A 25,145-nucleotide genomic window follows, 5' to 3' on the forward strand; every position below is an offset into this window, starting at 1 on the left:
GGCGTATACTAGAAACGTCATTATGATGATGACACAAGTGGGTGGATCCATAAGAGAATCCTGCAAAGTCAGCAGAAATACATGGTAGAGATGCGCGCGCAGCCGCATGACGTGTGATTGACGTGTAACTAGAGGGTGAAGGGGACTTGACATTTAGCCCTACATGAGGAGACAGAAGTCTGGGATGTCAGGACAACCTAATCCCAAATCGTATCTAATATCTTGTGTTTAAGGAACTATATTATCTGGAAGGGAAGGTCTCTCAGGCAGAGGCTATCCTATACTAACTACTAGTGCGTGTATAAGCGTCTAAGTGTCTACATGAGATGCGAGGGGGCATGGGCCTATCATGGTAACGAAAGTCATGAATTACTTGCACGGAGACAGTAAGGCCGGGCCCTTTGCTCTGCAGCTGGAGGGATGTTTACCTAAGCTACTAGACAGGAATGCATTTCTCGAGGAGCGGAGCAGATAACTTGAAGGCTGAATACAGTTTTGGCAGGCAACAGGCCGGGCTAGGCACCGTTAGCCGCGCAGGGAGTAAGACAAAGTTCATGGATACAGATACAGGTCCAGGCTGGAGCATTCAGAGGCAGAAACAGGAAAAGCTCGATGGCAGAATTCAGGGCCTACCTAGCCAGAGCTGGAAAACGTGAAAAACGTGAAAAGTATACCATATAAAGCAAGGCATACTTAGGAACGGAATATCTGACCCATTCATGGCAGATCTGAAAGAGGACATATTAACGTTGGACACAATTGTATTTGTGTCTTCATAGCTTGAAGTGGAGGGAACATACATGTACTTGTAGCATGTACATGGAGCCGTTGGGGTCTAGATAGGGGACACAATTGATCATAAAAATTCATATTTCCTCAACTTCAGAAACGCAGGACTGCACCAAATTTACAAGAATATGGTGCAGCCCTGCATTTACCCCTGCGCTGGCGCTACACTTAGTAGCCTAGCGCAAATGCAGGCTCCCTTGCAACATAGTGCAAGGGTGTCTGCATTGAGGGAAAGATTGTTTATGTACAGGAAGGTCCTGCTTCCTGCACATAAACAATCTTTAAATGCCTTTTTGTAACTTCTATGTGTGATGCTTAATCTAGCACACGTAGAAGTTGCAAAACAGGATTTACATTTTTTTAAATGTTTATGTGCAGAACGGGGGATCTTCCTGCACATAAACAATCATTGGCCTTTTGCTGTTTTGATGTGTGCTGCTCAACACAGCACACATGAAAACTGCAAAAAAGATTAGAAATAAAACATTTCTCCTTGTTGCGCCAGGGTAAGACCAGGTGTTCCCAGGTCTTATATCTGGCACTGCCTCCTATTTACAACTCCCTTGTAAATAGGAGGCAGCATCAGAATCAATGGGTGTTGCGTTGGAACACCCACAGCAGCACCCATGCCCTCCCCTTTCACTCTAAGCATAGGGTGAAAGGGGGCCTTATTTACAAGGCAGCGTTAAGCCACGCTAAGTGGCTTAACGCTGTCTTGTAAATAAGGCGAATCCCCTATCGCCACAGGACCGTCGTAAAAAGTGACGGTACCGAGGTCTTGTAAATATGACCCTCAGACTTTCCCTAAATGTTCTCTTCCTTCCCACTTGGGCTTCTAGAATTCTCATCCATCACACCTAGGGAGTCCACTGTGAACAGTTTAATTGTATTTTGGTGTCTTTTTATAGTTTGAACCTGAGTTTGAACCTACTATGTTCCAATGTGTGATAATTTGTTACTGATTCCCCATCATTCCAAAACAATTGGCAACTTGTGAATACTGTGTAAATACAGTTTGGATCAAAGTATTTTGAACTATTGATTTGTGAGTCACTGTTCCCATTTACTAGCTGCATAGTATTTAAATATTTTGTTTGCTATGCCATTTTATAATTGTGGATACATTATATTGAGCTGTTTATCATTTGCTGATCAGTTTCCAACTAATTAGGAGTTCCCGAACGCTTCTTACTTAAAGACACTTCTCCTTTACACCTGTAACATCATTGTCTAATAAGAGGGTGGAAAAGGGGAGAAGACATCCACTCTAATTTGATTGGTCCAATTTCACCAAGTAATAATTAACAAATAAACACCTAAGTCATACTTGTAAATTAAGGTTGAAAAAAGCCTTCAGCAGCAGGCGTGCCTGTTGAGGAGTACCCATACACACTTTTTTCACAAATCTCTTTGTATGAGAGTAGAGGTTAACTTCACTTTTTAACTCATTGTTTTTATTTTTAAAGAATAACTTTTTGGACTACTACGTTGCCTACTTGAAGGATTTGCCAGATTGCATCTCTGTGATCCATATTGTGGTTCTGAAAGAGGTGAGTACATTAATACAGCATATACTATATTATTTTCTCGTAAATATTATTTCACATGTGAAAGTAAATGCTGGTCCTGTTGTAAAGTGGGTCAATTAGGCCACATCTACTTTACAACTATGTCAAATAGTATAGAAAGAAACCTCTCTATTGCTCTGTAAAAAAGCACCTTTCAAACTTTTTAGATAAACAGTCACATTTAAAAAGTAAAGAAAAACACCGTCCTACTCACAAAGATGCTGCTGTGACATACCTGTGTAGTACTCGTGACTGACGCCAGAATTCCAAGAGGAAGCCAGGAGTAGTCCTTACTTACTCCTGGTATTCATCGTTTTAAAAAAAAACTCTTACATGCAGATGGTTAGAGAGTGTTTACTTCCTCATGCCTCCTTCTGTAGGAACAGTGTTTCATTGGTACATTTGTAGTCCATCTTGCCTTTCCCTTGTATCGTTAAGGCTTTGGACTTTTTTCCCAAAGAGGCCATTGTATTTGGGAATCCTGATAATCCTATGATTGGTAAGCCTTCTCCAAGGCCCTCCTTCAGTTCTCACCACAGAGGATGCTTCTCAGCGCCATAGGTCAAGGTTTAGGAATGGTCACCCTGAGGCAGACATGATGTAGAAGGGTCTTCCCTTAGCTGCTGGGATCAGGAAGAAGCAATCCAGGGACCATAGTCAAATGCTGATGTTGCGAAAGCAAGGGCACAGCCATTGGCACCTTTAGGGAGAGGCTTGCTGCAAGAAGAAACACCGGGTTTCTGTCAACTCCAATAGTGCCCCAGTAGACTCTGTGCCAAGGCCTCTAGCCTAACACTCAATGCCCTTCTATGTCTACTCATTCCTTAGCCTAAATGCAATGATTCAGGTTTTGAGGAAGCACATCACTATTTGGAAGGAAGAACTCCACTCCCCAAAGCAGTGAAGTGCCAGACTACAAAATAAATCACCACAAAGAACATGCCAAACCACCCCAGTCACTTCTTACCCCTGTGGATAACCCATTGAGAAGTATGCATAGGAGCGGCTGGGGACAGGCAGCTATGGAGGTACAATCTCCCAACAGGTGTATAGAGCAGCGGAGGGCTGGGAATAGTATAAAAGTTCTTGTTGATCATTATTTGAAAAAGAGACCACAATTGGAGTATTTCTTTATAGTAATTTTGCATGGAAGAAGCAAATCCTTTTCCGACATGGTCAGCATGTTGCTTACCGTGAAGCATCTATTTGCATAAACGAGGATTAGGGAACCATGCTTACAGCAATGTGACCTATGAACCATTCTTTTAATTGAGATCGGCTATCATAGACACTTTGTCATCTCCTAACACCCCAAATGCACAGTTTATCCCAAGTGAATGCAACTTACTACATACCATAACTATTTCTAGTTGAGATGTCAATGTTACTGGTTTGATACTCAAATTAATTTTTTTTATACCCGGAATAACTTTCAGCCTCTAAACTGTGAATGGTCCTTAACCCATTCCATCTGGTTTATAAACATATCTTATGGTTAGTCCACATAAATTGTTTTCCTTCTTTAGGTTGAGGAAGATATTAAGTCGGATCTATATATACTACTTTTTCATGTCGTCCAGCGGATCCCAGAGTATCTCAGCCATTTACAGGTAAGGAGCCACCTAAATACAGATTGAAAGTATGGATACATTGATGAGCTGGAAAACTAGAGAAATGGCCATTATACTGCATAGAACGGAACCAAATATTCCATAATGCAGGCTTCAGCACTTAACAGCAGTGCATGAGGCTATCATTGATTAAAATGTAAAGCGTAAGCTACTACGGTTATCATGGGACTTTCTGACTTTTCACTAGGAATACATCAAAGAAAACAATAAATTGTACTAGATGTCAGGCTATCCTCCTATCATTTCATTTTTTTCACTGCATCAAAGCAAATGGCAATATGTAAAGTGTTTTTAGCATTGAGTTCACCTCACCAGCTATGTCTACTATATTTATCATAATATTGTATAGGAAACAAGCATTAATGTGCTTCTTCCACCACCTGTGTGAGGCATTTGAATCTATACATACTTTGACACTGCTGACAATGGGTGTTTTTCTTCATGCCAGAATGTCCTGAAATACACAGAACAGAAACACCCTGACTACTATCTACTTCTGGTCTGTGTCCAGCGTTTGCGAGTCTTCATCTCTCATTACAGCCTTCTGTTTCAATATGACGAGGACCTTCTGATACAGAAAAGGAAAAAATTAAAGAAGTGAGTTATGAGTTATTCAAAGTGATAAACTAACCTTCCAGCAACAAATCACATTCATGGTTGAGTTAGTTAATCATGGCATGAAGCAGGTGTCACTCATGCATGGTGGGCAAAGGGGACAACATTTGCTATTGCTGCAGTCTTGTTCATGCATAATTCTGCTTTCTTGATTGATACATGTATGTTGAAGAGGCCACCAGTTAAAAAAATGACTGTCAGTGGACAATAAAGTGGGAGAAACGGGTGAGACACCTGCCAGAAGATCGCACCCTTGTGTGGGCAAATCCTGGTGCTCATTCTAGTGCTTTCAGACACGTTTTCTCTGAGAATAAAGGCTTGTACAGTACTACTCCTTATATCCCTCTTCGAGTATTTTTTGTCGAATTCCTTTTCGCTTCCAAATGCTTGATTACTGCATATTATGCCTAGCTTTGCAGGATAATAATGTCAAACTAACCTCATTAATCGAAATAGGGATTCAAGGAGGTTGTTGCTTCCAGACACCCCTTATATAGAATATGTCCCTGTTCCCTTTTTAAGATGGATTCTTCAGATCCTGCGCCATCTTGAGAGGCATGTGTTCTCAGAGATCTTTCTGAAACATTTGTTAGCCTGTGTTCTGGGACAACGCGCTGCACACCAGATGAGGTCCCACCATTTATTAAAAATAGGACTGTCTCCATAATTATTTAGCAGTCATTTTGGCCATCTAACAAATGTGGAAAAATAAAGAGATGTACAGATTGTGTACTAGAAATAAAGTATATTATAGGAGACTGATGCGCAGAAAATGTAAGACTGCGTCTGCCCACTTTGAACAGGGACCTCATTTAAGAGGTAATCTCCTCTTGCCATGCCAACCACCACTGGGCAAGTGGCCCAGTTATTAATCTGTCAGAGCAGTTTACCTGTGCTTTGCTCTGGGGATTCAGGAAGGGGGAAGAGCTTTGCAGTTTTTCGCAGATGCTGTGTAAAAAAAAAAAAGTGGTTTGCGATGCAGTTTACATTTTGCATTTCAACTTGATGGGTCATTAGAATGTTTCAGTGCTCCTTTTGAGACCTATAAGTTAAAAAGACAACTCACCTAGAAGAAATAGTGCATGATCTGAGCTGACAATAACATTTCTGAGCTTTTCTATACTTTCCATGCCTACTACTGACCTTTGTAGAATGGAGGTATTGGACCCTTATTGGCTGTTTGAGGCCCTGTAGTATGTCCCGACCTTTGTGGTAGCTTTTCTTTTACCAGGGCCATTTGCAAGGTTCCAATCTACCTTTTTCATGGCTCACAAGCATCCAGTTTGCCCTGGGTTGCTTCACTGCAGAGTAACTGTTTCATACAACTACTCCTACGTATACAAAATGAACTGATGTTAGTGTGTGATAACACCCTGCAAAGCATAACACATTGTGCAAAGGTGCATTTTGCTCTTGTTATCAAAACACATCTGTGTAACAGTAAAAAATGGCAAAAACTGTGAATGTCTTGTGAGAAGATTAGAGTGGGGTATTTCATCCAAACCCTACATTGATCACTAGTGCCAGATTTATTAAGCACATGGTAAATACTCCATTGAAGGATCTTCCACTAATAGCTAATCATCCAGATAAATTATGGCTGCTCTACTATCTCTATGGCGGAGGTCATTCTGCTGGAGGATTCTTAACTCTCTGAAAATCCTTCACTGAGGATCCACCCTTACATCAAGAAATCAGAGGTTACTACTCTCCTCCAATCAGGCTTTAGGAGTCAGTCTATAAAAGTAAATAGTATAGGACATTACAAAAACACAATTCAGTTTTTTAATGCTGACATTTGTTTCATCCAGGTCTTCCATGATAAAACTTTATAAAAGTTTGGCTTCTAATGGACAAGACGTTTCTCCTAGTCTGAGCACCACTTCCATTCGAGACAGTGGGATCCAATCCGATGAGATGCAGCAACTCTATCCTTCAACATCTGGCTCCAGCTCCACGGCCACGTAAGTGGGTTGTATGTCAGAATATTGCATTTGAAATATTGTGCTATTAAAATATTGTAGACTAAATATCGACTATCAAAATATCATGAAGTAAAGTATCTATTGGTCGGTATAGAATTGCTTTTCTTAACTCCACAGTTACATACCATGATGTCTATCCATCAAGATACATCTATATGGGGTTGGGTATGTTAAATCTGCCCACACACATATACACCCACGCACACCCACACTGTTCTCGCTCAATATTTTGATCGACACATTTTTATCTACAGTATTTAGGTAGCATAGTTAAAATAGGATACTCTGGTAGTATATGCACATAAGCGTATGGATGATCAAGGAGTATAAAAAAGCTTGAGAATTTTGGGAGAATCTGAGGCACCTGCAGATAGATACATATTAGGTATGAGTCTGAGCTGGTCCACAATAACAGCTGCTCTTATTACACCAACCACAAAGGAAAGCATGTGTGTTTAAAGTAAGCAATCAGTTAATGCTCTAAGGTACCCAAATCACGACTGAAAGGAGTGAAGCCCATAGCACACAATGGGTTTATACTGGAAATGTTTCAGAGGTGGTTCCTCCATTAGGGCATGCAGGTGTTGCTGCCCCGTTACCCTCCTCCTTATACTCCTTATACAGCCCACAGCTGCAGAGTCACAGAGAGCGACAGTAGTTAGAAGTAGTACAAACTTTGCACATCTACCTATCCGCCATTTTTAGCCTAAATTACATGCATCGTTCATTTATTAAGAGGACTGACAGATTTGTATAAGAGGAGGCGGGCGTGCAAACAGCCCTCCCAGCTGTCTAATGTGGTGTGAGCCAGACGGCACGGATCACCAATGGCAAGGCACACTGTAACACAGCATGATTGAGAGTGCAGGGCCTCTGATACCAGGCATCCCCAAATTGCTGAAAATTCATCCAGGAGCTGGTATGCAGACATAATATCGATGTCTAAATTTCGATATACCGTTATATCGATGTTCAAATATAGATATGACAGAATATCTACCATCAAGAATATCGTCGACCAGAATATCGAAATGTAGGTAAGAAATGCCATTTTAATTAATATCGATGTTAGTAATATCATTAGTAAAAATATCGTTATTAATAATATCGATTTTTTTGTGTGTTTTGTGTGTTAGTATATGTGTTAAAAGTATAGCTTATTTTTGTAATGTATGTTTGAATTTTTTACAAGTAATTAATTTTATGTTAATACATTTTTTGCGTATTTTAGTTCCGTAACGGATTGTGGGTTTATGGGGGATTATGGTGGGAAGTAATTTATTTATAATATATTTAATAATATTTTTTAGTAGTTATTAATTAAAATATATATATATATATTGCATTTTAGTTCTGTAGTGGGTTGTGGGTTTATAGGAGAATCGGTTGGGAAGTAATTTAATTTAAATTAAGTAATAAATAATTGTATTAATTAATATTTTAGTATTTAATAATTCATATTGTTAATTGTGTTAATTCATTTGTTATTAATTGTTATTACTAATTAATAATTAATTGGTAATAGGTTAAGTGTGTAATTTTTTGAGGAGCGGGTTGTGGTTTTATAGGGGAGTAGGGTGGGAAGTAATTTAATTATAATTAATTAATTAATAATTGTATTAATTAATATTTATGTATTTGATATTTTATATTGTTAATTGCGTTAACACTGTTATTAATTAGTTATTAATAGGATATTAATTATTAACACATAATTCGTAAATATGTTAATTGTGTACTTTTTTATGAGTTGGTTGTAGGTTGATAGGGGAGTTGGGTGGGAAGTAATTTAATTTTAATAAAAATTGTAGTTTTTTTATATGCAATATTAATTTAAAGGTATTTTATAGTGTTAATGGTGTGAGCTAATTTGGTTTTGATTGTTTTTAATTTGCTGGTTAATTGTTATTAGTTAATCAATTAATTGTTAAATAATTATGTTAATTGTGTAATATTTTACAATATTGGTGGTAACGTTTATAGGGGAACATAGAGGGAGGTAAATTATTTTTGAAAAAATTAATTATTTGTTAATAATGTTAATTATTTTGCAGGAGTGGGAATACTAAATTATTCCCCTCCACTATCCATCACTTTCCCTACTGTTGCACTTGGTGGAGTGGGAATAGTAAATTATTCCCACCCGCTATCCAACACTTTCCCTACTGTTGCACTCGATGGAGTGGGAATAGTAATTTTTATCCACCCGCTATCCAGCACTTTCCCTACTGTTGCACTCGTTTGAGTGGGAATAGTAATTTTTACCCACCGCTATCCAACACTTTCCCTACTGTTGGACTCACTGGAGTGGGAATAGTAATTTTTACATACCCGCTATCCAACACTTTCCTTCCTGTTGCACTCGCTGGAGTGGGAATAGTAATTTTTATCTACCCGCTATCCAACACTTTCTCTACTGTTGCACTTGCTGGAGTTGGTGTAGTAATTTTTACCCTCCCGCTAGCTAAAAGTTTCTCTACTGTTACACTCATTGGAGTGGGAATAGTAATTTTTACCCACCCGCTATCCAATACTTTCCCTACTGTTCAACTCACTGGAGTGGGAATAGTAAATTTAACCCCCCCCGCTATCCAACACTTTCCTTACTGTTACACTCATTGTAGTGGGAATAGTAATTGTTAACCACCCGCTATCCAACACTTTCCCTACTGTTGCACTCAATGGAGTGGGAATAGTAAATTATTCCCCTCCACTATCCCACACTTTCCCTACTATTACATTTGCTGTAGTGGTAATAGTAAATTATTCCCCTCCAGTATTCAACACTTTCCCTACTGTAACACTTTTTGTAGTGGGAAAAGTAATTTTATCCCCTATGCTATCCAACATATCCCTACTTTTATAGTTAATATAATGTCAAATATTAAAAATTTATATTACAGGTTTATGTATCTATATATATATATATATATATATATATACATATATATATATATATATATATATATATATATATATATATATATATATATATATATATATATTATCTACTGGCGGTCGCCAGTAGATAGTTATAGTTACAACCTAGTTTCCATAGGAAATCTCAAAATTCTATTTTGAATAACTTTGGCGCCGGTTGACGAATCCTCGCGAACTTTTCAAAACTAATGGGGTGCTCCGTTCAGCTCCTACCCTGAAAGTCTCGGGGTGATTCGTCAAGCGGGGGCCGAGAAAAAAGGGGGGTCCCAAAACGCGTTTTCCCCATGCATTTTTCCATAGGACCTTTAGACACAGCTACAGCCAGAACGGCTGAACAGAATTACTTGAAATTTGGCAAAGAGGTAGTCCTCAGGTCAGGCATGTGCCTTTTGCATATATGGTGTAAATCCGTTCAGTAGTTCCTGAGAAAATCACAAGTAAAATCATTTACATATCTGGGCGGAGCCTAACCACACATCTCATTGTGAGATCTGATTGGCTGTCAGCACTTCATCCAAGAAGTGTTGGCAGCCATCTTGGGACCAATATACATGATAGCACCTCATTAAAAAGCATTGCAGTTAATAGAAGGTTTTAAGACTTTAGTTACATTATAAATCATTTGTTGATGGTACCATACTCATTTTAGGAATTGTAGTATGTTCTAAGGTGATTTTACCATGTGAAAAATCCTTCTGCTGGGATATCATGAATCATGTTTGAGAGAAAACTATTTTCACATGCTTTTCCCACAGAGGTTTGGAAGGTGATCTATAAGCTAAACTGAGAGCATATTTTCTGTAAATTCACATTATCTTTCTCAGTCATGTGAGAATGAAGTCTGACATTCTCAGTAAAACATGTACATCCAACAAGGGCAGAGACTGTCAGTTGATTCCTTTGTGTTCTACTGCAGCTTCCCAGACTGTTCCAAAGAACAACTAGAGCGCTAACAGTCTTACTTATGACAAAGGTATGGCACACCTGAAGCCATCTTGATTGGAATAAAGTGGTAACATTTAAAACATTTAATTTAAAAAGGAACAAAATGAGAGGGTTCATTTTGCCATAGAATGTATGATTAGTGCTGCAGAAAGAAAAATTAGGGCACATTTTGAGTGACTTCTCAAATCCTCTTCTATTTCATTAAAGAATTCTGACATGCAGACTGAAACATGCACTTTCAATACCAGCAGCAGACTTCCCTGGTGAGCAGTAGCTTTACTACAGTGATCTAATGAGCAACTAGAGTGCTAACATTCTGAATTTATGGCAAATGTGTGACACATCTGAATGCCTTCTTCATTGAATCAAAGTAAAAAAACTGACAGTATGCCTACTGAGGAGACTGCAGTAAATGAGGAAATTAGGAAACTTCATAACAAGTCTCCCAAGATGGCCACCAGAGACAAAAGAGCCCAAATGTAGCACAAATATCACCGAGATGTAGCCCAAGTATAGCCCAATGACAGAAATCCCAGAGTGTTTTAAAGAATAACTAGAGCGCTAACAGTCTTACTTATGACAAAGGTATGGCACACCTGCAGCCATCTTGATTGGAATAAAGTGGTAACATTTAAAACATTTAACTTGCAAAGGAACAAAATGAGGGGGTTCATTTTGCCATAGAAATTATGACTAGTGCTGCAGAAAGAAAACTTAGGGCACATTTTGACTTCTCAAATCCTCTTCTATTTCATTAAAAAGTTCTGACATGCAGACTGAAACATGCACTTTGAATACCAGCAGCAGACTTCCCTGGTGAGCAGTAGCTTTACTACAGTGATCTAATGAGGAACTAGAGTGCTACCATTCAGAATTTATGGCAAATGTGTCACATCTGAATGCCTTCTTGATGGAACCAAAGTAAAGTGTTTTTCAAAATTTCATGTAAATAACATGTATATCTGTATATGTATGCATGCATTTATATTTGTATTTATATAGATATGCAGATTATATATATGTTTATATATGTATGTATATACATATATATACACATACATATATATAAATGCATATATGTGCATATGTGTGCGTGTAGAGAGAGGTAGAGAGGTAGAGATGTAGAGATAGAGATGTAGAGGTAGAGAGGTAGAGGTAGAGGTAGAGAGGTAGAGGTAGAGAGGTAGAGGTAGAGAGGTAGAGAGTAGTAGAGAGAGAGGTAGAGAAAGGTAGAGAGGTAGAGAGTAGAGGATGAGTAATAGAGAGTAGAGAGTAGAGAGAGAGTAGTAGAGAGAGTAGTAGAGAGTAGTAGAGAGAGTAGCAGAGAGTGAGTAGGAGAGAGTGAGTAGGAGAGAGTAGTAGTGAGTAGTAGAGAGTGAGTAGTAGAGAGTAGTAGCGAGTGAGAAGTAGAGAGTAGTAGAGAGTAGTAGAGAGTGAGTAGTAGAGGGTGTAGTAGAGAGTAGTAGAGCGTGAGTAGTAGAGGGAGTTGTAGAGAGTGAGTATTAGAGAGTGAGTAGTAGAGAGTAGTAGAGAGTGAGTAGTGGAGACTGAGTAGCAGAGAGAGAGTAGCAGAGAGAGAGTAGTAGAGAATGAGTAGTAGAGAATGAGTAGTAGAGTGAGTAGTAGAGAGTATTAGAGAGTGAGTAGTAGAGAGTAGTAGAGAGTGAGTAGTAGAGAGTAGTAGAGAGTAGTAGAGAGTGAGTAGTAGAGAGTGAGTAGTAGAGAGAGAGTAGTAGAGAGAGAGTAGTAGAGAGAGTGAGTAGAAGGGAGTAGTAGAGAGTAGTACAGAGTGAGTAGTAGAGAGTGATTAGTAGAGAGTAGTGGAGAAGTAGAGAGTGAGTAGTAGAGAGTGAGTAGTAGAGTGAGTAGTAGGGAGTAGTAGGGAGTAGTAGAGAGTGAGTAGTAGAGTGAGTAGTAGAGTGAGTAGTAGAGAGCAAGTAGTAGAGAGTGTGTAGTAGAGAGAGAGTAGTAGAGAGTAGTAGAGGGTGAGTAGTAGAGAGTGAGTAGTAGAGAGAGTAGTAGAGAGTAGTAGAGTAGTAGAGAGTGAGTAGTAGAGAGTGAGTAGTAGAGAGTGAGTAGTAGAGAGTAGTAGAAAGTGAGTAGCAGAGAGAGTAGTAGAGAGTAGTAGAGAGTAGTAGAGTGAGTAGTAGAGAGTGAGTAGTAGAGAGAGAGAGAGAGTAGTAGAGAGTGAGTGGTAGAGAGTATTAGAGTGAGTAGTAGAGTGAGTAGTAGAGAGAGTAGTAGAGTGAGTAGTTGAGAGTGAGTAGTAGAGAGTAGTAGAGAGTAGTAGAGAGTAGTACAGAGTAGTAGAGAGTGAGTAGTAGAGAGAGTAGTAGAGAGGGAGTAGTAGAGAGAGAGAGTAGTAGAGAGAGAGTAGTAGAGAGTAGTAGAGAGTGAGTAGTAGAGTAGTAGAGTGAGTAGTAGAGTAGTAGAGAGTGAGTGGTAGAGAGTAGTAGAGAGTAGTAGCGAGTGAGTAGTAGAGAGTGAGTAGTAGAGAGTGAGTAGTAGAGAGTAGTAGAGTAGTAGAGAGTAGTAGAAAGTGAGTACTAGAGAGTGAGTAGTAGAAAGTAGTAGCGAGTGAGTAGTAGAGAGTGAGTAGTTTAATTTAAAAGGAACACAATGAGGAGGTTCATTTTGCCATAGAAATTATGATTAGTGAGGAAAAAAGAAAAATTAGGGCACATTTTGAGTGACTTATCAAATCCTCTTCTATTTCATTAAAAAATTCTGACATGCAGACTGAAACATGCACTTTCAATACCAGCAGCAGACTTCCCTGGTGAGCAGTAGTTTTACTACAGTGATCTAATGAGCAACTAGAGTGCTACCATTCAGAATTTATGGAAAATGTGGGACACATCTGAATGCCTTCTTGATGGAATCAAAGTAAACAAGCATTGAAAATGCAATAGGTCTCGCCCTCGTTTAAGTTAAAGCAATTCTGTTTGTAATTAGGTGGCTTTTTAGCTTTGCTTGTATTAGAGTTTTTCAAACTTTCATGTACATACCATGCATATGTATGCATATATGTATATGTTTGCATAAATTTATATTTATATAGATATGCAGATTATATTTATATGTTTATATATTCACTGAAAAGCCATAGGTTTCACACACGTTATAGTTACGAATTAGCATTTAAAAAACCTTCCAAATTCACTTAAAAAAAAAAAATAGGTTTCACACATGTTATAGTTAGCTGGACATTTCACTCGTAAAAAACCAATGAAATTCCCCCGTTATAGTTAGTGCATGCAACTATAACTCACGCGACCGCAATCCTCTGCTGATGACGTCAGATATTACATCACTGTATTTAGACACTTATTTACCCATGTCTTCTTCCATTAATCTTTAGCTATACATATATTACAAATATTTATTTTTCATAAAGACACATATGTCATCAGTGATGTAATATCTGACGTCATCAGCAGAGGATTGTGGTCGCGTGAGTTATAGTTGCCTGCACTAACTATAACGCGGGAATTTCATTGGTTTTTTACGAGTGAAATGTCTAGCTAACTATAACATGTGTGAAACCTATGGTATTTTAAGTGAATATATATATATATGTGTGTATTTATAACTTTTCTTATGTTTCTAACATTATGGTGCCGATTCCGATCCTGTAAAACCTGGGAACGAATGGTCGTACGGAGCGTATTCTCCATATGACTCGTACCTGGGAAATCCACCTTACAAAGCAGCAAGTACGATTCGTACAGAAATACCATTTCCGTACGATTCGTACAAAACTACGTGCGGCGAAAAAATACCCACAATTCCGATCCGGGACATCGCGTACGTGACGTCCGGACGGAGTCAGGCAGCGTTTTACAGACCAGCAAGTACGATTTGTGCCTAAGTCACTCCGCACGTAGCATTTTTTACGGGAGCCAAAAACTGCCGGGAAATTGAGGACGACGCGAACAAGGAGCACCGGTACGCGATGGACAGCCATGGACCCCATCCTACGTGTCATCCCCGCCCTCCTAGCCTATGACCTGGTGCACCGACGCAGACGCCGCAGAAGGTCAGAACAACACCCAGGGGCAAAGGGGTGGGGGGGCGAGGGGCAGGAAACATAACCCCCCAAGTTAAAACATATATATCCTGCACATAACTTACCCCCATGGTCTGCTCACTTCGGGGGGCGTGTCCACCAATCCCACGTACTGCCACAACGGAAGTGGACGTGGACGCGTACCCGTCACCACTACAATGGTGGTACGGCCCGTACCCACGCTCTGGGGGGCGTGGGTATGGGCCGTACCACCATTGTAGTGGTGATGGAGGTGTACGCGCCGTACCCACGCTGTGGGGGCATGGGTACGGGCCGTACCACCATTGGGGTGGTGATGGAGGGGTTCGCGCCATACCCACACTGTGGGGGTGTGGGTACGGCCCGTACCACCAGTGGAGTGGTCATGGAGGGGTACACGCCGTACCCACGCCCCACAGCGTGGGTACGGTGCGTACCCCTCCATCACCACTCCACTGGTGGTACAGGCCGTACCCACGCCCCCCAGAGCGTGGGTACGGCCGGTACCACCATTGTAGTGGTGATGGAAGTGTACGCGCCGTACCCACGCTGTGGGTGCATGGGTACGGCCGGTACCACCATTGGAGTGGTGATGGAGGTGTACGTGCCGTACCCACACTGTGGGTGCATGGGTACGGGCCGTACCACCATTGGGGTGGTGATGGAGGGGTACGTGCCGTACCCACGCTGTGGGGGCGTGGGTACATCCCGTACCACCAGTGGAGTGGTGATGGAGGGGTATGCGCCGTACCCATGCCCCACTCCACTGGTTGTACGGGCCATACCCATGCCCCCCAGAGCGTGGGTACGGCCGGTACCACCATTGTAGTGGTGATGGAGGTGTACGCGCCGTACCCACACTGTGGGGGCGTGGGTACAGGCCGTACCACCATTGGGGTGGTGATGGAAGGGTGTGGGTATGGCCCGTACCACCAGTGGAGTGGTGATGGAGGGGTACGCGCCATACCCACGCCCTCACAGCGTGGGTACGGCGCGTACCCCTCCATCACCACTCCACTGGTGGTACGGCCCGTACCCATGCCCCCACAGCGTGGGTACGGCGCGTACACCCTATGAATGCGGGGTTAGGGTCCGTCCCACCTGTACCCCTACGGCACCAGTACAGAATGGATACAAGGCGTACACACGCCACGAATGTTGGCATAGGGCCTGTTGTAGCATATAAGCAGTATATTGGTGTGTGTGTATGCACAGGACAGCAGTGTACTGCACCAAGGGGGCCGGTGGGTTGGTGGGTGGGTGGCTGCAGAGGACTCCCAGCAGTGGACAGACATATGAGGGGTGGGTGCAGAGGCCTCCCAGCAGTGCCCAGACATATGTGGGGTGGGTGCATTTCACTCCCAGCAGTGCCCAGACATATGAGGGGTGGGTGTAGAGGACTCCCAGCAGTGCCCAGACATATGAGGGGTGGGTGCAGAGGCCTCCCAGCAGTGCCCAGACATATGAGGGGTGGGTGCATATCACTCCCAGCAGTGCCCAGACATATGAGGGGTGGGTGCATATCACTCCCAGCAGTGCCCAGACATATGAGGGGTGGGTGCATGTCACTCCCAGCAGTGACCAGACATATGAGGGGTGGGTGCAGAGGCCTCCCAGCAGTGCCCAGACATATGAGGGGTGGGTGCAGAGGACTCCCAGCAGTGCCCAGGCATATGAGGGGTGAGTGCAGAGCTTGAGGGGTAGGTGCAGAGGACTCCCAGCAGTGCCCAGACATATGAGGGGTGGGTGCATGTCACTCCCAGCAGTGCCCAGACATATGAGGGGTGGGTTGCATGTCACTCCCAGCAGTGCCCAGACATATGAGGGGTGGGTGCAGAGGACTCCCAGCAGTGCCCAGACATATGACAGGTGGGTGCAGAGGCTTCCCAGCAGTGCCCAGACATATGAGGGGTGGGTGCAGAGGACTCCCAGCAGTGCCCAGACATATGAGGGGTGGGTGCAGAGGACTCCCAGCAGTGCCCAGACATATGAGGGGTGGGTGCAGAGGCCTCCCAGCAGTGCCCAGACATATGAGGGGTGGGTGCAGAGGCCTCCCAGGAGTGCCCAGACATATGAGGGGTGGGTGCAGAGGACTCCCAGCAGTGCCCAGACATATGAGGGGTGGGTGCAGAGGACTCCCAGCAGTGCCCAGACATATGAGGGGTGGGTGCCGAGGCCTCCCAGCAGTGCCCAGACATATGAGGGGTTGGTGCAGAGGACTCCCAGCAGTGCCCAGACATATGAGGGGTGGGTGCATATCATTCCCAGCAGTGCCCTGACATATGAGGGGTGGGTGCATGTCACTCCCAGCAGTGCCCAGACATATGAGGGGTGGGTGCATCATCCTCAGATGACCACAACTCCATGGGTCCATGAACGCATCCCCAATGTGCAACTATGTTGAGAGGGCCATATCAACACATCACTGACAGCAGTGTCCCACTCCCATGAGGACGGATGTCATTCCCCCACTGCATGACACATCACATGTGGGTGCGATGACAAATGACACATGCATACCCACCCCTTGCGGAGGCTGCACAATACACACACTGAGATCATGTCACAAGACTGTATAGTCATGTGAAACCCACAGAACTAAGAGAGCCAAGGGGAACACACACTGTCACGTACATTCCAGGACTGATAGGAATGTACAGGTGCTGGCACAGCCACCAAGTTGTTGTCTCCCATGGAAGGAATAGGGTGGACCACCCACAGATACAATGCCCACAATTGTCAGTCAGGAGACCAAATACCATGCAGAACAAGTACCATATCTGTGCTAGGCTGGGAGTACACACATGCATAGTGCGGAAAAGGGACCATTTCCCCATGGAGGCATGGCAACATACTCTATACACAAGTACAGTGACTACCAAGGATGGCACAGACGATGCAGCCGGACACATTGCTGAGCCAGCATGGACATAGTTGAAGGGATCCATCAGCCACCAAGGGAATGTAGACACAGGTCAGCACAACAATGGTGCAACTCCCTGCAGGGAAGATGTCAGGTGCCACAGAGGAAGGAACACTCCTTGGGACAATGTCTCAAAACACAAAGAGCATACAGGACCAAAGTATCATTGCAGAGACCTTGTGATGCCACGCAGATACCAGGGTCCACCCCATGAGCAGCAGACTACTACATTTCCCAGATACCCAACACACGATCACCACCCCAACTCATGGAGCATCAGCACCAACATCAATACCTGAAAAGCAATTGTGTGCAAAGTAAAACAAAATGCTTTATTCAGCATGAAAACAAAAAGTAGAAAAGGACACTATTTACAAAGGCCATAGGCCAGTCCAGACACGAAGTCCTGGGGGGGGGACACATGGCCATGCGTCTCCCCTAGCTTGCCTGCACATCAGATACCTCTGGTTGATCGACTGGGGTGGGGGCATCATGTGGGGAAGGACCAGGCACCGCATGGAAAGGAGGGGATAGGGCAGCTGTTGGGGGTGCAGGGATGGACGACTCCACCACAGGGGGTGGGACAGCGCCAAAGGTGGAGGTCAGGGCTGCGCTGCACACGTGCGCAAGATCTTGCAGCGTCTCCCCTGCACCCGAAGGAACCACAGGCCCCAAGGAGGGGGGGGTCGGAGGGATGGGATGCAGCGCTACTGGAGGAGGTGGTGGAAAGGGGGGGGGACTCTACTCCCCTACCCGTGGAGTGCCTTGCCCGTTTGCGCGCAGGTGAAACAGTGGGGCTGAGGCCCAGCACAGCCAAGTAGGTCTCCTTCTCAGACTGTGGGGCAGGGGAGCCGAGGGGAGTGACATCGGAGGGACTGGGGAGTGAGGCATGCGGACTCCTACTGTGGCTGTGTGTCCGCCTGTGTGCCCTAGACCAGTGGGTGTGCCTTCTTCCCCCTGAGTGTGCGTGACAGGAGGTGTGCGCTTGCCCTTCCCTGTTGGTGTGCTGCCTGTGTCTGGTGAGGTGCCTGCCTGGGAAGGTGTGTGTGTGCTTGGGACAGGAATGGGAGTGGGAAGTGTGGATGGCGCAGGGGTAGGTGGGGGGACGGAGCGCTGCAGGACACTCACTGCTGCCGTCAGTGACGAGTCCATGGACCTCAGCAACATCCGTTGGTCAGACATCGCTGATGACATGCCCTCCATGTACGACACCATCTGTGTCAGCAGTCTGGTGTGGCCATGGAGGACAGTCAGGATTGATGTCTGCCCAACCTGCAACTGCCGCTGAATGTCCACAGACTCGGCAGTGAGGGCAGCAGGGGAGACAGGGGCAGGGGGTGCGGTGCCTGGCAAGAAGGAGACACGTTGCTGCCCTATATGGACAGAAGGGACCCGAGCAAGTGGGAGGGCGGTGATGGGAATGGAGGGGGCGGTGACAGTTGCAGTGCTGCTGCCAGCTGTTGGAGCAGCCTCCGCCCCCTCAGGGAGTTTAGCCTCGGACCCGTCTGCGTCGTAGTCGGTGGTGGTACTACCCAGGTCCTCCGCTGCACTCCCCTCGCCCTCCGTGCCACTTGACGCTGCCGACTCGCCAGGTGTGGTGGCACTGGTGCTGGATCCCTCCTCCACGTCGGTGCAGGTGTCTCCCTCGGTGTCCCCCGACGATGCTGTCGGCAAGGTGAAGAGACAGGAAATAATCAGTCACCTGTGTACATCTGACACATGAGTCCAAACTAAATAGGTCACAGTGCATATCATGAAAAGCATCATGAGGAACATCTAGAATACCCAGCACATATGTAAGCCCTGCACTCCCCAGTTGGTTCAACCAACATGCCCCCTGAAATAATGAAAATCAGGACACCACAGCAAATAACTGGATATCCAATTATACAGAGAAGCTAGTGTCTGTGAACAGTGGAGCACAGGCAGACCATGACGGCATGCCACCTCCTGGTCACTGTGAACAAAATAGTATTGGTGCACCCAATGCCAAATAACAGACGCCAATGCTGAAGGGGTCCCCACACTCATAGACCTGTGAGTACTGTAGAAAAGCAAATGTAATACTATCTGATCCATTGGGAAGCACAAAACTTTATACAATTGACTGATTTGGAATGTGTGAATGTCCCACGTGTGGGACAGAACACACATGTGCATGAATATCAGAAGTCACACAAGGAGGTGCACACAAAACTACATTTACACAGTCATAGTATGAGTTGCCCGCATAATGGCAAGAAGCCAATGTTAAGAAGAAATGTGTTATCAGGAAGTACACATACATTGCACCACGGTGGTCGGGATGACTTGACACCAGTAAGTTGCCTTCAGCAACAACCAAGGACTAAACCCAAATGCTAACACACTGTGGGAACATGGATATGTATAAATCCTAAACAACTTTTGGCCTGAAATGTGCCCATGTTCTAATTGTGCCAGCGTGTACCACAAAAGTGTAAAAGTGGTACTTGTGCACTCCCTTGGGAGACCTCTGTCATGCAGGCACATCATTGTCCTTCACAAAAATCAAAGTGAAGCATATAAACTATTGGGACATGTTGACAAGTGTAGTGAGTGCCAGGGCACATGCCTTCTTGAATAACAACTTAAAACATGCCACCTGTCACATGGTCATCCGTACCATGATGGATACAGTTGGCAACACATCTGACACACTACCTGTCATGTGGAGTGGCACACATGTCCAGGCACAGAACAATGCATTAGCAAATGGCCCTGAAATTGTGTTGGAATAAGGAGCACCTGCACTGAGGAGACACCCTGATGTGAACGAAGAATGTCCACACAGATGTCAGCACACACAGACCAAACCACATAGCATCTGGAGCATACACCCGTGCCAATAATGGATGAGCAGGAAACATGTTTTTTAACTTGTGACACATGCTGCAAAGCACAAACATGACACCCTGCACAACATGCCTGGGTCACTGCACGTTGAGTGCCTGTCCAGACAATCATCACACACTGGTCAGACCTGGCAAGGAGACATAAGGTATGGACATGTAGTCCTTAGCCGCAAAAACAGCCCATACCTGAGACAATGTGATTGAGACAGCTCAAAAAGTGACACCTCTCAATCTGGGTTAACTAAAAAGTGCATCAGGAAATCCTAAATGTACTCCACATCACCTCATGAGGCTGCCAACACATATTTGTGACACAAAACCTCAACAGATTGTTGGACATAGACATAGACACACAGGCACTGGCCAGTGTGAGGATGCAGAAGCAAAATGGGGTTAGCCTGTACAATGGGCACATGTAGCACACTTTAGATAAATACAAATGAGGCCAGGGAACAATTCCACAGAGGGAAAACTATGCTGAACACATTGAGAATGGGCACAGTGTTGGATGACACACATGATACCGAGGCAAGGGTGTCTTAGGGTACTGAAGTGGGCACACTGCTCCATGGGCCTGGAATTATCTGACTGTAACATGAGCTACCGTCCCGGCACTATGCATATCTCCCACTCATGCACATCATGTCTGAGGCCACTACATCGGTCATGCATGCTGCAAGTCTGTTCATTTGAACACTCACACTCCTATGTTGAGACTCAGCATCAGTGCCAACTGATATGGACCTCCAAATGACTGAACAGGACAGGGCACAGGCAAGGTAACAACACATGTCTCCGACCCCACCCCCACGTGATGCAGACAGCAATGTGCACTTGGATTAACCGCCAGCCTAGATGAGCATGTGCAATAGTGATTACACACAGACCAGGGAACACATGTCAAGGAGGGGAAAGGAGGAAGAACAGCAGCGGATGACATTGGGGAACAGGAAATGCAATGCACATATTAACCCTGCCAGTGTATCCATGCGACTGGGCACTTCCCAAAGCTAGTGACACACAACAAACACACATGTACCTACCCCCTTGCTGCTGCTGCATCGCCTGTAACCGCCTATCCATGTCAGGGAAGTCCACCGCCAGGACACTCTTCATTTGGTGGGTCAGGCGCCGGCACCCGCGGTTCTTGCCTTCTGGTGAGTCCACCAGCAGGACCCGAGTGATCCTCCTGGTCCAGCACCGGATGTCCTGCCAGTGTTTCCTCACCTGTGCCAGGCGCCGACTGCGACCCTCCACAGATCTCACGGCCCTGATGGCCCGCTTCCATATCTCCCCCTTCTCGTAGGCGGTTACCTGTGAGGATGACAAAGTGAGACAACATCACTACACCTGCTCCATGTCACAGAGACACACATTTGAACATCTTTGATATGTTGAACAGGGCATAGTTTGTCATAGGGACATTAGGCTCAGTGGAAGCCCCAATGCACTACATGGCATTGAAAGTATACAGGTGGCATGAGGGGTGCGACACACTCCCTGATCATGGCACACACTGGACATCACAAGCAACACAAAGCTGATGGCCAGCACCTCCAAGCAGTCACATGCCCCAGGCCACTGACCCAACAACAGCAGACTACACAGACACACACAGGCACAGATCATCCACCTGCCAGTGGCAACAGCCGATACAAACCTCACTCTGCACAAGTGCCACTTGCCAGGGGGGTGTCACAGGCGTGTGGCTAGCCCAGCAAGTCAGACACACAGCACGGATCACTTCTCACATCAGATGGGTCGAGCTGTTGCCTCCTCATGCAGCTGTGGTGCAACACTCCACATAGACACTCACCCACATGACAAGGAACATTCACACACATCAATGTCCAGATCATTTGGACACTCTCACCACAGCTCCACTCAACTCACACACATCTGTGGGTACAGTCACCTCTCACACGGGGGGAACACTGAATCACCTCAGGACTATAGAACAAGAAGGGCCAAGAGGATTAGCTATGCTGAATGTGCCATGCAGCATGCAGTGAATGTCACAGTAAGCACAATGCCAGTGAGGAGTGCACACATGAACCACATCTGCATGACAGACATGAGCCATTCCCCCCCTGGGACCCACTCTAAACAACATTTCATGTCTGTCACACCTGGACACAATGCCAGAAGTGCCAGTCACAAAAAGAAGGGGCACAGTCAAAGGTAGCGGAGTCAGCACTCACCTGCACTCCTGGTCTACCATACAGGCTGGGGAACTGTGGGAGGATGACGTCCAGCAACGCCTCATTCTCCTCCTGTGTGAATGGCTGGGCCCTCTCCACAGACCGCGACATGGTGCCAGAGGAATCACAAGCAGCAGCAGTGGTGTCGAATCAAAGGTTGTGCAGGCAAGTGCCCTCTCATGGGTTCTGCCTGACTTATATCTGCCTTGCTGGCCTATTTCAGTAATAGGAGTGCAGAGTGATTGGTCAGACTCCTTTGCATCCTACGTTTCCTCCAATCCCTTTAAACATACACAAGTGACAGCATTAGCATTTTTTCGAATTTGCAGCATCATGTCAAGTCAACAACCACTTTGCAACAATGTATATTGTGGCCAACTGCTTTTTCCAGGCCACAGGATGGAAACATTTGAACTTCAAACTGGGTATCCATGACAACCAGCATGCATGTAGGCCCTAATACTTGTCCCTTATGTGTCCCCATTGTAAATTTCAAATCCCCACACAGGTATGGTGCGTTTCACAAGTACCCCTAGGGCAACACTACTCTAGTGCTACGGGCCGTACACACGTGTGTAGGGCCCGTAGCACCATGGTAGTGTTGCCGTACGCGTACGCCATAGTGCTTTGGGCCGTACTCGCGTGTGTAGGGCCTGTAGCACTATGGCGGTGTTGCCGTAGGCGTACGCCATAGTGCCACGGGCCGTACCCGCGTGTGTAGGGCCCGTAGCACTATGGCGGTGTTGCCGTACGCGTACGCCATAGTGCTACAGGCCGTACCCGCGTGTGTAGGGCCCGTAGCACTATGGCGGTGTTGCCGTACGCGTACGCCATGGTGCTACGGGTCGTACCCGTGTGTGTAGGACCCATAGCACTATGGTGGTGTTGCCGTACGCGTACGCCATAGTGCTACGGGCCGTACCCGCGTGTGTAGGGCCCGTAGCACTATGGTGGTGTTGCTGTACGCATACGCCATAGTGCTACGGGTCGTACCCGCGTGTTTAGGGCCCGTAGCACTTTGGTGGTGTTGCCGTACGCGTACGCCATCATGCTACGGACCGTACCCGCGTGTGTAGGGCCCGTAGCACTTTGGTGGTGTTGCTGTATGCGTACGCCATCGCGCTACGGGCCGTACCCGCGTGTGTAGGGCCCGTAGCACTATGGCGTACGCCTACGGCAACACTACCATAGTTCTACGGGCCCTACACACGCGTGTACGAGCCGTATCTCTATGGCGTACGCCTACGGCGACACTCCCATAGGGATAGGACCAGTGTGTACACGTACCTGTGTACGGTCCGTACACACACGCGTACTCCTACCCAAACCCCATATAGTGATACGACCGTACACACGCCCTCAGAACGTGTGTACGGTGCGTTTCACAGCTTACACTGGTGATAGGAGGCGCACAGGAAAGGAATGGAGGTGTCTGACTCGCACAAGGATGGACATCAAGTCATTGTCAGTGCAGTGCTTCATGTGTAGGGCCTAGGTGTGTCAGGCAGTGAGCTTGCACATGTCTCCTCATGTTTTAACCCAATAGTTGTGTGATGACCTGTGTACACATGTCATGTGTGATGGGGCACTGTGTGGCGCACTTCCCCTTCACACCTTTTACATGTGTGCATGTAGTTCAAACTTGTCAAGCACTGCATCACTGGCATGGCACAGTCACCAACACCCGCAACTGTCCCCTGATGCCAGGTACACGGAAGATGACACCTGACATCTCACTACCAGCGTGCCCCGATGTGACTATGTCATGTGTGTGTCATGTGTTTCCATGATCTTGCTGTTGGTGTTCCGTCAACGGCATCTGCTGTAGCTGCATCCAACATGTGTCTGTGTGTAGATGCCCATGTCACACTATTACGCACACCAGGACACATGTGGAATAACACGTAACGTGTGCCTGTATGCATCGAACAGGGACTTGCGAGCTTAGGACATATCAGCGTAGTCTCAATGTCTGTGTGATCATTTTTGACATGTACCCCTTCATGGCAAGGTGTGTGGTCTGTCCTTTTTCCACGACATGTGACCTGTGTGTCTAGCTTGCCGGCAGCTGTCTGTATGAGATAACATCCTTCAAATGCACATATGTGGATGTATGTCACTCCTGTAATGTGTCTGGCTGTTCACTCACACTGGCCCACAGCTACTTTCATGGCATGTCATGTAGACCTTGACAATCCACGTTTTTAGCTGGCTCTTGGTAGGAGTATCACCTGGCTGGCATACGTGTGCAGGATGTATTGCACAGGCCAGACTCTGTTTGTAGCATATGTGTATTAGCTGTTGAACATGTGCTCAGTTCATTGACATTGGTGTAGTAATGTACTCAATCTTCGTTATTCCTTCCAAATTTCTGCAGGGCACCGCCTCTCCCCCGACCAATGCCAGACTTGGCTGCCATGAGGGAACGTGACTGCATACGCCGCTACAGATTCCCCCAACGGTTAATTGTGGACCTGACAAACAGGCTGGCCCCACACCTCCAATCGCGACACAGTTATCCAACTGCTCTGACCCCCAAGATGAAGGTGATGTCAGCCCTACATTTCTTTGCCACCGGTACGTTTCAATTGACCATAGCTGATGTGGGTGGCATGTCCCAGACCATG

General features: G+C 45.4%; 1 protein-coding gene across 1 annotated transcript in view; it reads left to right on the forward strand.

The window, feature by feature from the left end:
* The window catches only part of ARHGEF33 (Rho guanine nucleotide exchange factor 33), a 705,710-nt gene that overhangs the window by 355,464 nt on the left and 325,101 nt on the right, over positions 1 to 25,145 (forward strand). The window contains exons 10-13 of the mRNA XM_085609742.1: positions 2,256 to 2,339; positions 3,884 to 3,967; positions 4,437 to 4,585; positions 6,415 to 6,567. Of these exons, the coding sequence (XP_085465868.1) occupies positions 2,256 to 2,339; positions 3,884 to 3,967; positions 4,437 to 4,585; positions 6,415 to 6,567 (470 nt within the window). The remainder of the gene's footprint in view (positions 1 to 2,255; positions 2,340 to 3,883; positions 3,968 to 4,436; positions 4,586 to 6,414; positions 6,568 to 25,145) is intronic.

This window comes from Triturus cristatus, chromosome 6 (genome assembly GCF_964204655.1).
Source record: "Triturus cristatus chromosome 6, aTriCri1.1, whole genome shotgun sequence".
In the NCBI taxonomy this organism is placed as follows: Eukaryota; Metazoa; Chordata; class Amphibia; order Caudata; family Salamandridae; genus Triturus; species Triturus cristatus.